Source organism: Microtus pennsylvanicus, chromosome 11 (assembly GCF_037038515.1).
Source record: "Microtus pennsylvanicus isolate mMicPen1 chromosome 11, mMicPen1.hap1, whole genome shotgun sequence".
In the NCBI taxonomy this organism is placed as follows: domain Eukaryota; kingdom Metazoa; phylum Chordata; class Mammalia; order Rodentia; family Cricetidae; genus Microtus; species Microtus pennsylvanicus.
This window is the reverse complement of record NC_134589.1, coordinates 26,706,400-26,722,585: the sequence shown is the minus strand read 5'-3', so window position 1 is coordinate 26,722,585 and position 16,186 is coordinate 26,706,400. Positions and strand designations below refer to the sequence as shown.

At 45.1% G+C, this 16,186-nt stretch overlaps 1 protein-coding gene across 9 annotated transcripts in view; it reads left to right on the top strand.

Moving 5' to 3' along the window:
* Positions 1-6,069, top strand: part of Spop (speckle type BTB/POZ protein) — an 84,728-nt gene extending 78,659 nt beyond the window's left edge. For all 9 annotated transcript variants that reach the window (XM_075991003.1, XM_075991009.1, XM_075991008.1 and 6 more), the window contains 2 exons: positions 3,298-3,440; positions 4,807-6,069. In XM_075991003.1, coding sequence (XP_075847118.1) covers positions 3,298-3,440; positions 4,807-4,951 — 288 coding nt within the window. In that variant the 3' untranslated portion in view covers positions 4,952-6,069. The remainder of the gene's footprint in view (positions 1-3,297; positions 3,441-4,806) is intronic.
* Positions 6,070-16,186: the final 10,117 nt, after the last annotated feature.

Sequence of the window (16,186 nt, the reverse complement as noted above, 5' to 3'; positions counted from 1 at the left end):
TGGACAGTGGTGGCACATGCCTTTGCAGAGGCAGGCAGACCAGGCTGGACTCTAACTCACAGAGATCCTCCTGCCTATGCCTCCCAGGTGCTGACTGAAATTAAAGGTGAAGACCACCACACTCGGTTTACTAATAGTTTTCTGAAAATAAGTAACAATAGACAGAATTCCTCCAATGTAGTTCACCCTGGAAGCATTTTTCTCAAGGATCACATCTGATAAAAGGACCTCAGAACACAATGGGAACTGACTTGTATTGTGAAGGCATGTGGAGCCCAATGGCTGCCTGCTTGTGTCCTGGGGCCTGTGCAGATATCACTTGTGAGGTGGCCAGGAAGACTGATATTTGCCATGTAGAATTGCTCCTTGTGTGTTAGGCAGGAGCAGTTGATGTGGAAGAATTAAAAGGCTTACTTAGCTGCCAGCAGTAGACCTCAGGAGAAAGCAAATGCTTGCTGGGGGCGCTACCTCTCCTATTGTGTCCGAGTTCTAGTACTTTTCTGAAGAAGTAGCACTAGCTAAGAACACTAAAGCCTTCTAGTTTTTGCTATGAATAATTGTCTTCTTATATCTCCTTTTGTGTCTGAGGACAAAGGAGGGTACCTAGACTTATCACAGAGGCTTTATCTGTGTTGAGCATTTTGGAGTATTACTGAATGTGAGGCATATAGACCTAATCATTGCTCTTGATGAAGATTGGGATAGTAACTATTTTTGTTATCACCTTTGGAGACTTGATTAGTAGTTGGCAACATGAAAACTCCACACCCTTCTAGTCAACCTCATTTCTAACTAGGAGAAACTTGGTTTCAATGGAGATAATGAGAAAATATTCTCTTTAAGCTGGGTAAAATTAGTACAGTCCAGTGCTCATTTTTTGTTTATTTTGAGACAAGGCTTTTCTCTGTAGCCCCAGCTGCCTTCGATCTCACAGTCACCCTGAACCTTACTCAGTGCCTGAGTACTGGGTTTAGCTGAGTATCCAAACTTTCATAGAGTTACAATGGTTCTGTCTGACCTGCCTCTGGTTTCCAAAGAAGTGGTCCCTTGTTCTTATATACCTCAGGTCTTTATCACTTCTCTTTGAGGTCCTGTAAGAATGATGAGTACTACAAAGCCCACGTTTTATACAGAAAGACTGAAGCTCAAAGTTACACATACCTAGAATCAAAGTTAAAAACTTCTATGTTTCTGCATTTTCATTCTCTGCCAAAAAGCTAATTGTAACCTTTGGGGCAAGAGGAATGGGAATTAGCCCAAATTGCCACTTAGATGTTGGTTTCAATGTAGCGTGTTTCCTTCTGATTTAAAAAAAAAAAAAAAGGCAGTTGAATCCCAATAGTGCAATAAATTTATAAATGAGAAGTTGCCAGGCAGTGGTGGCACACACCTTTAATCCCAACACTCGGGAGGCAGAGGCAGGCAAATCTCATGAGTTTGAGACCAGCCTGGTTTACAGAAAGTTCCAGGATAACCAAGGCTACACAGAGAAACACTATCTCAGGAAAATGGGGGGCAGGGGTAGTAACTGGTAGGTGCATTTTCAAATTCCGTTCAGAATTTCCCACTGGGTAGCCTTAGCTCCAAGCCTGTTTGAAAGCAGGCTTTACCTTTACACCTCTCTGTGAGTTTAGGAAAACAGTAAAAAAATCTTTCACGAAAGGATCTAAACATCTAGAATTTACCCTGGAGGCTGAAACAGCTTCTTCTGAGCTTTTCCAATCTCCTGGGGACATGTGTAATTAGACCAAAAACAAAACAAAACACGCTGGCCAGGCCTGGGAGACACAATTTCAATCTCCTGAGTAAGTACTGCCATTAGGCAGGGTTTTCAGAAGCATAATTAAGAAAAAAACTTTGTCCCCCAAGAGACAGGAGTGGCTACTTTGGTCTAATTATGTAGGCGGGATCAGAGCTGTTCACAGCAGAAGTCCTTTTAAAAGAATGTGTAAAGAAAGGTGAGAGGAGCAGTCTAGTAGCACTGCAGAAAAACTGAACGTCTATTCAACTTTCCCAGCACCCTTGTCTCTTACTTGTCTAGTGCCATTCCCCTTTTCTATGGAAACTGTTTTCCAGTTACTCAAATGTAAGAAATTAAAGTGGCACCAAAACCAATAAAGCTCCATTCTGCTTCAGGAGATCACAGTGCCAGCGGGTATGCCTCCTTGCCTGAAATTCATAATAAAATTGTCTTGGCTTGGTTGCCATGATTCAGCCTGGAGGGGCATTGTGTCATGATTCTGGGGCCTGAAGGTGGAGGTTCTGTAGAGAGCCTGGAAAGCCTCATCGCAAACGCTTCTCCTGTGAAGTAATTAATGGCATTTTGCTCTGTGCCTTCTTTATTCCTCAGTAAATTTATGCTGTGATAGAGCAGGTAGCAGAAGGGCCTAGTTTGCGGGATCAGTGTGCCCAGTGGGCCTAGATTTTCCATTTCCAGATGTTTGTGTTGTTTGTTTAGAAAATAGAAGTTTTGGGGCTGGAGAGATGGCTCAGTGGTTAAGAGCATTGCCTGCTCTTCCAAAGGTCCCGAGTTCAATTCCCGGCAACCATGTGGTGTCTCACAACCATCTGTAATGAGGTCTGGTGCCCTCTTCTGGCCTGCAGACATACACACAGACAGAATATTTATACATAATAAATAAATAAATAAATATTTAAAAAAAGAAAAGAAAATAGAAGTTTTAAGCTGAAATTGAACCAGGGTTTCTGCTGCTTAACATCAACCCCAGTAAAGTAGGACTTAATTTATCTTTTCCTATTTCAAAGGAGCCCCTGATTCACCCCATTCAGGAACAGTGTGGTAGAAGTGCTGGTGAAAACTACCCTAGAGCCCTTTTCACAGCTTGATAGGTCTTTGGGGTATCTTGCCAGGTAGTGACACTGCTTAGACAAAAAGAGCTGTGCTTTTAGTTCAGTCAGCTGTAAGTTGTAATAAAATGTTCTGCTGGCTTGCGGGTGGCTAATGTATCATTGTCAGGGTAGGTGGTGATTGTTTAAGAAAGACAGGTAATGCAATGAGCTTTGGAATAAAAATCTGCTCTGATTGCCATTTTCTAGCAGTAAACTTTGGAATTTTTGATAGATGCTGCCCACCATATTTAGGTTGTTTCCTTTTCAAGCTTAAGCGACCAGCCTTCCGAGTGTGGTTGTGCTTTATAACTGTGGTGTGGCTTTTCCTGCACTCTGCAGTTCTGTTCAGATACCCAGTTATACAGCAGTGCCACTACAGAGAACAACTTCAGTAGCGGTCAGCCCTGAGCGACTGCTGCTCTGATGACAGCACTGCTTGTTTTACAGTATGCCCTGGAGCGTTTGAAGGTCATGTGTGAGGATGCCCTCTGCAGTAACCTCTCCGTGGAGAACGCTGCAGAAATTCTCATCCTGGCTGACCTCCACAGCGCGGATCAACTGAAAACTCAGGCAGTGGATTTCATCAACTAGTGAGTAGCATCTTCAAAGTTTTTCTTTCAGAATAATTGGGATAAAGAAATAAAAAAGACTTTGAATTAGTGAGTAAAGTGAGCAAGGAGATTCATTAACCTTTTGGTAGTAAGTAGAAAATTTTTGTCTTTCTGTTCAGCTTGACAGTGTGAAAATGGTTTTGCGTGCATGGATCAGGTCCTAGTCGTGAGTGTGAATCCCCTTACTTCCAAACAGCGGTGGAACTGAGTAGTGATAATTTGCTGACCTGGAAAAGCTGTTTGTCCCAAATGACAGCAACCTCACTTTACTTTCACTGGCAAAATAAAAGATAGACAGATTCCAAGAGAACAGAGGTTCATTTTTTATGAATTGGTAAAATATGTTTTATGTCTCTGGTGGGCTTAGGAAAAGAGAAGGCGTGGACATTAACTGATTGTTAAAGACTATTTTGAAAAGGAAACAGTCTACCAGATCTGTTCCTTCACTCCAAGTGACAGGTGACCTTACCGCAGCACTTTCTAAAATGCTTTGAAGGAGGTTATAACTGTAGTCCTTCTCATTGTGACATACTCTTATTATTTCCTTGCCTGATTGGAAGCAAAAGTTGGAGTGAAAAAAGTCCTCACAGTGCTGGGCGGTGGTGGCACACACCTTTAATCCTAGCACTCGGGAGGCAGAGGCAGATGGATCTCTATGAGTTCGAAGCCAGCTGGTCTACAGGTTTACAAGAGCTGGATTTTCAGGACAGGCTCCAAAGCTACAGAGAAACCCTGTCTCGAAAACCAAAAAAAAAAAAAAAAAGTAGATGAGGAGTCAAGTTTAATACAGAAGTAATATCTTGTAGATCTAGTTACATGGTTGTTTCTGAGGTGTGAGCCTGAAACAGAAGAGGAAGGGAAGGACCAGTGTCAGTTCTGTTCAGGCTCACTACATGTTGTTACTTCTTAGAAGGTAACTCAACCATTGAGCAAAAAGCTCATCAGATAGGCCCTGGCTGTGATGTGCCTTGTGGTTAACAAGACTAGTAAATGGAACACCAGGTGGGAGCTCAGAGCTGAATGTCCAAGGAAGCCCTTGCTCTTTCTCTTTATTGTCTACTGTGAATATAATTACCATCAACAATGTTGACTCTGTCAAACAGGCCATGTTTTCAGAGTGCAGTGCCTCAGAGTCCAAGTTTTGGGAATTAGAGCCACAGCCTAATCACGGGTCTGTACATTGTCTAGCAAGCACATTTTTATGCATGTTAAGGGTTCTGTCTTGGGTAGTGTTGATTGTATCAACAACATCTACACCAAACACTGAAAAAGTGGGCTATCTAGGCAGCTGTTTGGTCCATGTGCACACTTCCTTTGGTAACCTCTCTCTCCGCATTTCTCCTAGTCATGCTTCGGATGTCTTGGAGACCTCTGGGTGGAAGTCAATGGTGGTATCACATCCCCACTTAGTGGCTGAAGCATACCGCTCTCTGGCTTCAGCACAATGCCCTTTCCTGGGGCCCCCACGCAAACGCCTGAAGCAATCCTAAGATCCTGCCTGTTATAAGACTCCATTTATTTTCCAGAAGCAGCAGCCATCGTTGCTGCCACTGATCACCAGGTAGACGGCGCAATCTGTGGAGCTTTTTCTCTGTGTCAGGGGAAAGACTGTACCATGACCCAGACTTTAAAACAGCACTAAATAACTTAGGGGAACGGGTGGGGGGAGGGAAGGGCCCAGGACTCGGGGCTGCTCAACCTAATGAAAACCCTGTTGCCGTGTCACCGTGTTCCCTTTGGCCTGACCAAGTTGACCCTGGGATTCAGTTTAGGTGCTGGCCCCAAGCACATCCCAGCAGTGGTACTTTGGAGAAACCTGCCTGCATCTGACTGAGCAGAACAAATCGTCAGGTGCCTGGAGCAAAAAGGAAAACAAAATGGACATTTAGTTTTAAGAGAAGGAAAAAGGAAAGAAGAAAGAATTTTTTTCAGAAATCATTTTGTGAATTCCAGTAGTATTTATGTTGAAAGAAGCAAATTTTAGTCCTTCCAGCCGTGCTAAACCTTGGATATTTGTGAAGACTCCTCACTACCATGCAAGTATCAGCAGAGCTCTCTCGTTCGCACTTACCGTTTGCAAATACAGAGCCCATCCTTTTATCCTCTTATGAAAAGTGACACATGAAGGCAAAGGGGGAAGGAGGTTATTTGATCTGGAAGATGAGTGTTTTGATGGTAGTGGCTTTTGCAAAATCTTTATTGGTGTTGAAAACTGGAAAAAAAAGTTATTCATCCAGAATTCATACTGTCTTGACAAGAACTATGGTTCTGTTTTTAGATATCGTGGAAAATGGTGGTTTGTTTTTTTTTTTTTTTTTGGCATTTTCTCTGATTTTATTTTTTCTTTCTTCCCCCTCCCTTTTTCTAAAAAAAAAAAAAGAAGAAGAAATAAATCCAGAAAATACATAAAACAAAAAGAAGAGAAAAAGAAATTTTATTATTATTGCTATGTGAAAAAATTCCAGCCCAGATTGCCCGGCTGTTTGTACCTGACTTGTTGCCTGCATAGGAGCCAGTCCTGTCACTTCTGATTAGCCCCTCTTCCAAAGGGGAGACTTCCAAATGTTAATTTTTTCTTTTTGAAAATATAAATAATTACTATTTTGTACTGTGTGGTATCTCTTGTCTTTTGTTTCACTCACTTGGCTTGTTTCTCGGATCTGAGTTTTTGCTTACAGGGTTTTGAAGCCCTGGTTTGATCTTCATCTTTTAGGAATTATATCTAAAATGTCCAAGAAGCAGTAGGGATTTATTTATTCTCCATAATCTCAAGTTTCCTTTGTGAGCATCTGCCAGTCTTGTCCTCCTTGAGGATCTGCCAACCGTGTCCTATTGAGAGACTGGAACCAGGCCGTACTCTGCCAAGAGAAGCAATTGTAGTGAGCTTTTTCTGCCTCCCCACCCCCTATGTGTGTTAATACCTAATCCCAAATCTCCATTCTCCTAATCAAATACCAAAAAAAAAAAAGTATTTAGGAGACATGAATATGGAGATTAAATAAAGGGAAATTATTGTCTCTGATGGGTCCTGTCATTGACTGATGTGTTTCTGAGGAAACTAAGGTCTTAACTTGCAGTGAGATCACAAGAATGCATGGAGCTCCCAGCTCCACAGCACTGGCCAGACAGTGGAACACTAGAAATACATTGTTTGGCCAAGGTTGCATTATTTAGTCTTAGGTGGAATCTCAGCTCTTTTCACACTCTATTTCCTTTCAGTGACTGCTCATTGCAAATTCTCTGGTTTTCATTGTCTACCTACCACTGGGCTGGGTATGTATGAGTTAGTGGCAGTTTTTTCACAAGTGGGACTTGTTTATTGCATTCCGTGGTCCTTCCCGGTTTCCTCCCAAGTGTGACCTGTGTAAGGAAGTGTCTGGTTCTCTGTGTATTGGCTGCTGACCACTGTCACTCTGGCCCCCATTTCCCAAGTTGGTGCACAGACCTATGATCCAGTGGACACAACATCTGCTTTGCCCATACTGCCTCTGTGTTTGTTGTACAGCCTTCAGTTCTCAGCAGACCTTCGTCTGTACTGTCCTTTTGAACCTCTAACCTCTCAACGAGTGTAGTTGGACAGGTGCTAGTTAGTGTTGGTCTGTAGCTGGAAAAGGTGAAACTGGAGGAAGGCACATGCCTAAGGTCACATGAATACTGAATACCAGATCGTCTAATGTCATATCCTGAAGATTACATAAGGAGTAGAGGAAGTTCCATTTCTGGAGTGCTTAGGTATAAAATTGGAAGTGAAACTTGCTTCCTCTGGGAATAGTAAGAACAAAGCTCCAGAAAGGTGCCTCTACTGGCCTGTTCTTGAGAGCTCCCAGCAGGGTGAAGCAGATTTGCTTCACTGAGCTTCACTCACAGTTCTGGGGTTGAGGATGGAGGACTCAGAGCATGTGCTCTCAGGAAGGGAGCTGGCCTGACATCTGGCTTTGGCAGGATAAAGGTCTCTTCTGGGATTTTCCATACTTATAGAATTTCCGATGTGGACTTCACTGTAGATTGAAAACTGATGAAATTTCAGGTATAGAGGATGATGCTCAATGCTGCTCCTGTTATTATATTATTTCTGGCCATGTTTGTTTTTGTTTAAATGATACAGTTGAAGCCATCTGGTTATGACAACATCAGAGCCCCAGCATACTGTTCATAAACCTCCCACTGCCACCACCTCTTTCCTTAGCTCCCCCACATCTGAAACCTAATTCCAGTTAACTCCACAATCTGGGGCATGTGCTGTCACTGCAGAGACGTCCGTGCCAGTGGAACAGTTGGAGATGGCAATTCCACAAGGATATGGCTTATTTATCAAAACAATATTTCAGGCAAGTAGTTCCAGAGAACCTTCCGAGTTGCAGGTTTGGGGGCCAAATAGAATATCTGGCAGTGTCCCCATCTCCCCACCTCTCTGTGGTCAGTCCCTGCCTCATATCTGGCCATCCATGGGGGGGGAGGATTTTTCTGTTTCCTACATAGAGATTAAACCTGTCAGTTATCAGGCAACTTGAAGACCTTTATAGGTTTGAACAATTTAGGAAAGAAATGTCTCTTTCCCTTTTCACTGATAAGGCTGCTGGACTTGAGCTCTCAGAGAGCCGCTGCTGCTTTGCTGTCCTTTTTAATTCCAGCCAGGAACATGAAGACCCTGCGACAGGCCAGAAGATCTCTCGCTGGACCAGTGTTCTGGGAGCTCCTTTTAAAAGGTGGCTTCAACCTCTTATGGGACCGCCATATTGGATGAGCCCTGTGCCAATGGAAGGAAAACGACTTCTATGCGCTCAAACAACAGACTGGGCAGAGGGGCGGAGCTGCGCCCAGCACTGTCAGCTCCTATGAAAGAGCCACTAGATCAGCGTGCAGCATGGCTGCCGTGCATCCCTTCCTATACCTTTGTTACAAACAAATTATTGGCTGAAACCCAACCTTATTTTCGAAAACTAATTATCTTCTTAATCAGCCTGGGCCCTGTGTGTTTCCTTTTGTCTCGTGACTTTTCATCGAAATCTGCCCCCCATCATTTAGATTCATTTCCAATGGCCTGCTGACTAATCTAACAACCAGGTAAGTGTTGTTGGCCTGCTGTGTATGTGCATGCACAAGGTAGCTGTACTTTCCCGCTTTTAATTTCAGAGGTGACTCTGCCACTGTGGGCCCTTTGACCCATTAGGTGGATGCCTCCTGGATACAGTGAGCAAGAAAGCAGATGTAGGAAGATCAGTCTTTGGGATAATGAGCTGGGAGAACCAGAAGCTCTGACCTCCAGATGAGAACAGAACTTGAATATTGTTGACTGATGGGATCTTTAAGCCATTAGCAAAATGAGTGCTCCCCTCTGTAAATCCTGCCTGTGATGCCGGAGGAGGAAGTGGCATCTACAATACTGTTTGCTGATTCCTGCACTCCGAGAAAAAAAGAATTGTAGACTTGAGGGAATTCAATACAAGCAGCAGGAATGATTAAGGAGTTGAAGGGGATCAACTCTAGGGGAAAGGCATTATGAAGATAAAGTACATGCCACTCCAGTATAGGAACGTACCTGCAGCTGACAGATGTCACGGGCATCCTGAGCACTTACTGGCTTGGCTTGTGTAGCTCTCATTCATTGCACTTGTGGAAGTTGGGAAGGTGGAAATGTCACTTCTTCAAGGTCACACCTCCTGGCCCAGAGCCAAGAAACAACAGCAGTCAGTAGAATATTTGGAGCTTAGACCAAGGACCAAAGAGAAGATGAAAAGCCACATTTGTCTGATGGCAACATGAACTTGGCTGCTAATATTCAGAGGAAAGGTTTTAATGGTGACAACTTCCCAAACTGAAGAAGGAGGTGGTCACAAAATTCATCTTTTCATGTCTGAGAAAACAGACATCCAAGAAAGAGGAAAAGGGCCCAAAGGACAGAGACTAACACTTAGGCCACTAAGAGAACAAATGCTTATACGGCACGAGAGGTCTAGGGTAGTGGGTAGAATATCTGCTCTACCAATGAAGTCCTAGAGGCAGAAGCAAACCAGAGAGCCCTTAGAACTAGGACTAAAAGCATATACGTTAGGAGGACAGCAGTTACCGTAAAGCATTTTCAGTCATGATGGAGGCAGAAGCAGCCAAGGTTGACAGGATAAATCAACAGAGTACAAAGGCACAAATTTTGACAATGAGAGAAGAAAAGAACCAACCCCTGATCACATAATTTCGGTCAAGTCAATGAACTCATTTGTTTCAGTGTGTAATGGTGTACAGGCTGTTCACTTGGTTGTTTGCTCTCTCCAACACTGCAGGCACGGCTATTTGTAATGTAGTGAAAGTCATGTTTGTGGAATAATGGGGCTTTTCAGATGAGGAAGAAAACAGCTAGCTTCAGTCTACACTCTTTTGAGAATGATTCCCTAAAGACCCACTTCTGGGCTTTTTCAGCCTATCTTTCAAGTAGAAGTTTCTTCACACCTTAAATGTTTTCATGGGCCAGTGGTGGATTCAGTGGTGTGCTACTGAAGGAAGGCATGTTACTCAGCTCCTATATACAGAAGCCCTTTGCCAGTCTGCATGATGCAGATGCTCTCACCATGGCTGACTTCAGATCTTCAAGGTGACCTTACTGAATGAAAATTGGAAAGAGATGTACAGTGTGCCATTTTCTAGAATCTCCCCTGTAGAGATACCGTAGATGAAAATAACCTCGCACAGCTGGGCAGTGGTGGCCCACTCCTTTAATCTCAGTACTCGGGAGGAAGAGGCAGGCAGATCTCTGTGAGTTCAGGGCCAGCTTGGTCTACAAGAACTAGTTCCAGGACAGGCTCCAAAGCTACAGAGAGTCTCGGGGGGGGGGGGGGGGGGGACGACCATACACATAGACAGTAAGATGTGAGATGATTAGGAAGAGCTTTTGAGTGCTTTGCCATGGTCATACAATTTATTTATTTATTTATTTGGTTTTTTTGAGATAGGGTTTTTCTATTATAACAATTCTGACTATCCTGGAACTCACTCTGTAGACCAGGCTGGCCTCAAACTCAGAGATCCACCTGCCTCTGCCTCCCAAGTGCTGGGATTAAAGGTGTGCGCACCACCACCTCTCAGTTGTAATTTTTAGTGATGGCTTTGGCTATTTAACAGCCAGCTTTTAAGATTCCTGAAAATTAAGCAGTTGGCTCTAGAAAGCCAATGTGAACCAGCACACCAGAAGTGTGGTTTCAGATTGTCTTCTGAGATCTGTACCTGGTTACTTCCTGTTGACCCACGGTACTTTAAAATGCCATTTGTGTCTGAGGAGAGGGTTCAGGAGTTAGGAGCACTGGCTCCTCTTCCAAAGGACTTGGGTTCAATTCCCAGCACCCACCTGTCCTCCTTGGGCACCAAAATGCTTGTGGTGCACAGACACATGGAAGCAAACATCCATACACACAAAATAAAAATAAATTTTTAAAATGCACTTATGTCATTTAATGGTAAAATGAAATAGTGTGTTTTTATTCATCTGTAGATCTGTTGACATTGATACATGAACCAATAGTCATATTACATGCTTTGATCTCTCTGGGTAAATTAACACATTTTTATTTCTGTCTTTCAGCAGCACTAGGAATCTGTTGATGGAACGCTAATGGAAAGCAGGCGTCAACACCAGGGAGTTACCCACCATCGCCAGCAGTCCTCCCAGGGCCGTGGCCTCTACTGTGCATCCTTCCAAAGTTCTCTAGAAAAGAAAGGGCATTTGAGTCTGTCCAGCTGTCAGTGGGTGGTCCCCAGAATCCTCCCATCAAAACTGAAAAGTCTTTCCCTTGATTTGGCCCCAGAAAGGTTTTAGAGAAGCTGGAGCCATAGCTCTGGTAAGAGCATGGACTGCTCATGCAGAGGATCCACGTTAGGTCCCCAGCACTCATGGCCGGTGGCTCCTAACTGCCAGTAATTTCAGCTCCAGGGAGTTCAGTGCCCTCTTCTGGCCTGTTTGGGGACCTTCAGACACATAGCATACAAACACACACCCATAAAAAGCAATCTTCAGGAGCTGGAAAGGTGGCTCAGTGGTTTACTGCTCTTACAGAGGACCCAAGTTGGAATTCCAGCACACAGCTCACAACTGCCTGTGATTCTAGCTCCAAGAAGATCCAACACCTCTGGCCTCGGGAAACCTGCACTCATATGTACATATGTATACACATATACATAAGTAAAAATAAATATTTTAAAGGTTTTATACTGTTTCTTTTTACTGCTAATAACTCCCTCACAGATCTAACAGACAGTATGACGAGTATGCTGTATGTATGTGGGCAAGCTGTTCCTTGCACTCATGGGAGCTTAGAGTTTAACAAAATTTGCTTTAAAAATTTGCCAGATGGCCGGGCGGTGGTGGTGCACACCTTTAATCCCAGCACTCGGGAGGCAGAGGCAGGCGGATCTCTGGGAGTTCGAGGCCAGCCTGGTCTACAAGAGCTAGCTCCAGGACAGGCACCAAAGCTACAGAGAAACCCTGTCTTGAAAAACCAAAAGAAAAAAAAAGAAAAAGAAGAAGAAAAAGAAAAAAAAATTGCCAGATGGTGGTGGCACACACCTTTAGTCGCAGCACAGAGGCAGGTGGATCTCTATGAGTTCAAGGCTATCCTGGTCTACAGAGGGAGTTCCAGAACAGCCAAGGGTATACAGAGAAACCCTGTCTCAAAAAAAAAAAAAATATTAACCACCAGTGATGAAGTGATGATAACCAGAAAATTTAACAAAATGTGTTAAAAGTATCAAGAAAAAGTAAAACATGTTCATTCAAATTGGCAGCAGCATAGCAGCTGGGTGGTGGCAGCAGCTGTAGCGAGCATGCCTTTAATCCAAGCACTAGGGAGGCAGAGGAGAATTGGCAGCACAGCAATCCTCAGTGACTATGGTCATTTCAGGGCAAGATTGCAAATGAAGCACGGAGGTACCTGGTCAAGGTGTCCAGACAAATCTTCCAGGTATGGCTGCGATGGGAAGGACAGAGGAGGCAAAGGAGCACAGGAGGGTGTGGTGGTGTATGTGTGTGTGTTTTACAAAATGAGAACATGTTTTAAATTTTTTAATTTTGAAAATTATATATAGGGATGAAGAGAACTCAGTGGTTAAGAGCACTGACTGCTTCTCCAGAGGATCCAGGTTCAGTTCCCAGCACCTACATGGCTGTTCACAACCATCTATAACTACAGTTCATGATGCTCTCTTCATCTGTCACACACGTATACAGACATTCATGCAGTCAAAGCATGGGTGCACATTTTTCATTGTGTGTGTGTCAGCGGTGGGGGTCTGTGCACATAAGTGCGTGTGTCTGCAGAAGCAGCCTTGAGGTAGCTGCTCCCTTGGAGCTGAAGTTACAGGTGGCTGTGAATTGTCTGGACTTGGCTCGGCAAGAGCAGTATTTGCTCTTAACTGCTGAATGGTCTCTCCAGGCAAGACCTCAGTGTGTTTAGAGTTGGAGTGCAGGGGCAACCCAGTAGAGAGGGGACAGCCTACAGTGCAGCTGGGTGCATTGGCGCAGGCAGTGCAGAAACAAGCAGACCTGTCTTTTAGTGGGAAGGTAAGAAAATTTGTTTATTTCTGGTGACTCAACGTTTTTTGTTTGTTTTTCTGTTTTTTGGGGTGGGTTGTGGGTGAGGTCTCTTTATGTAACTGTGGCTCTCCTGGAACTTTTTTAATAGACCAGGCTGTCCTGGAACTCACAGAGATCCTCCCACCTCAAGTGTTGAGATTAAAGGTATGCCCAACCATTCCTGACCTATGCTTTTTTTTTTTTCCAAGAGAGGGTTTCTCTATAGCTTTGGAGCCTATCCTGGATCTTGCTCTATAGCCCAGGCTGGTCTCAAACCCACAGAGATCCACCTGCCTCTGCCTCCTGAGTACTGGAATTAAAGGTGTTTGTCACCACCACCCAGCCTGACCTATGCTTTTTCTAGGTAAGTAGAAATGAGGTAATGGCCATGACTGGGAAAGAGTGGGGTTCTAAGTGAAGGTCTGCGCTAGCTGTGGAGAGGAGTTGGCATTGTTGAGTGCTGCCGTGTAGAATCTGGGCCTGAGTCAGATCAGGGTAACACTTGCTTACCTGTGTAATGGACATAGCAGATAGATGTCTAAGGAGTTAGTGAGCAAATAAATATCACATCCCTAACACCGAACTTGGCATTGAATAAAGCCTCCAGAAAGACAAACTGCCGGCAGTGCTATCAATGTTTCCATCTCTAACCTGTGCCACATGTGGCTTTTGGAGTCCATTTCCTTAGAGGATTTCTTAGAACACAAGCCCACAAACCCAGTGAGGTGATGACAAACTGAGCACCTCTGTATTTGCAGGAGTCTCCCACAGCAGGACTCACTCCAGAAATCTGGTGTCTTGGGGCGTCTGCTAGCCAGTGTCCTGTGGGCTCCAGGTATCTCACTGGTGTAATGTGCAGAGGTGGAAAGGCCCCTGGAGTCCAAGGGGAATAGAAATCACTCTTGGGTCCTCCATTCTGATCCTCACTGTCGTCATTGTGATATTTCCAAAGGTCAGGAGAGCAGACATTCCGAAAGGGGTAAAGGCAGGACAGAGCCACTTCAGTCTGTAGTTACACAAAAATAAAGGTTGGCAGGAGGAAGTCGCTTGACACCCAGAGCCCTGCTTCCTGGGCTGCTGCTGCCTTGAGCGGCCCAGCAAAGATGGATGCTAAATCAAGTCCCTCTCTGCACAATCCTCCTCCTCTTTCTTCTCATTTTCCTGTCTTTGCTGTTCCCTGTTCCTCCCTCCTTCTGGAGCATGGAAGCTTCCATTTATTTCTCCCCTGTTTTCCTAGACATTTCTCTCCCATCTCCGGTCCCTTTCACTAGAGTGACATCTTGAGCCTGATCCTGCTGCATTAAAAAAAAAAAAAGGAAAAAGAAATTTCTGCCTCCAATGAGCCCTTCAGTTCTGATCTCCACGGAGATGTGGCAGATGGCAGAGCCTGAGTGAGCGGCAGCAGCCCCCCATCCCAGGCCAGGGAGCTGCCAGGGCTAGTAAATGGGCTAGTTATGCGCCTCTCTACACTGTGTACCCCTATTTGGTGCTTGCCCAAACCCCAAACACTGTCGTGTCCTACAAAAAACGACCTGGAGGGGTGCAGCCCCTCCCTAGCCGTTTCTCTGTCCCTCTAGGAGGCATCTACATAGCCACTAAATTCGGGACCCATCTGTGAGTGAGACTTCCTGACCCAAGTCCTGTGGGCCCCATGTCCTCAGCCCTTCCAGGACACAGCAGAAATGACTTACATAGAGCCCATCAGAGAACTCACCACGAGGCTGAGCAGACAGTCTTCACCCTCCAGAGTCCCATCCAAGGCAGGGCCGTGTTTTATACATGAAGGGGGTACCAGCAAGGGACCCCGGGCCCATCCAGGCTGATGAGCTAGTGGCAAGGCTGGGGAAGCGTGGAGAGGGCTAAGACTCAAACCGAACGGTTTCAAACATGCTGGCTGGGTAGAGCCTTGTCCTGACCAGAGAAAGGATTTGGTCACCTTGGAGACCATTCTTTCCCAAGTGAGTGAAAATGATGTAGGTGGCCAAGGAGAAAGGGAAATGGCTAATTTTGACCAGGGCACAGCTGGGGGGCCTGGAGTGGGGTTGAGAGTGGCTAAGCAGGGTGGGAGAATACCCAGGCCTAGAGTGTGTTTGTGGGGGCTGCACTCTGAATGTCAACTTGCCTCCTAAATAAAGACCCTCAGAATTGTGTATGGTTAGTGGGTAGAGGGACATACAGCTCATGCTGGAAGGGGCTTCTCTAGAGCCAGCGGAAGTGGGATCTGGACCCAAGGAGCTACTCCATGCAAAAAGGGGCCCTGGGTTTTATGTGTTTTGAAACACACACACACACACACACACCACCACCACCACCACCAACAACAACAACAACAACAACAACAACAACTTCTGACCTTCCCTTAGTTTTTTTTTCTTGCACATTCTTCCTGGAGCAAGGCATGATAAAGCCCATGGCCACCATCCTCCAAGCCTCCTACCCAGCGTCATGGCTGTAGTGTGCGTAGTTGTAGTCTGTGTCCCTGTGCTAAACATATTTTCAGACGCTTTACTCATTCTAAGAGCAACCTTCTGAGAGGGAAAGAGCATCCCCATTCCATGGGTAAAGAAATTCAGATACAAAGATGTTCACCGACCTATCTGAGGTCTGCAGTGAGGATATGTCAGAAGAAGAATTTGAATTCAAGCCAGGCATCAATGATACAAAACTTTAATCCCAGCACTTGGGAGGCAGAGGCAGGCAAATCTCTGAGTTCAAGGCCAGCCTGGTCTACAGAGCACTCCAGGACATCTGGGGCTACATAGAGAAACCCTGTTTCAATCTTCCCCCCAAAAAATGGAATTTGAATTCAGGCAGCCTGGCTCCAGAACTGAACCTCAGCTTCTGGGCTACACGGCCTGCCTTGTGCAGAAGAAGCCATCCCTCTTCCCTCGAGATGCTCATAAGTTGGGGGAAGGCCGAGTGACAACATCTCAGAACTGACCACATTGGCTTGGCACTCACTACTTGTGGGGCCAGTCCTTCTAGCCACAATGTGAGCAGGTATGGTTGGGGGGAAATCACTGCCCCGTCTCAGAGAGCCCAGGGGACTACAGCAAAATCACCTGGTAAGTGAGACTGTTCCCTTCGGCCATGCATCGGCTCTACACAGCTTTTCCCTGACTCCTGGGAGCGCTCAGCTTCCCTGGCATCTTGGAGACTGTTCTTTCCC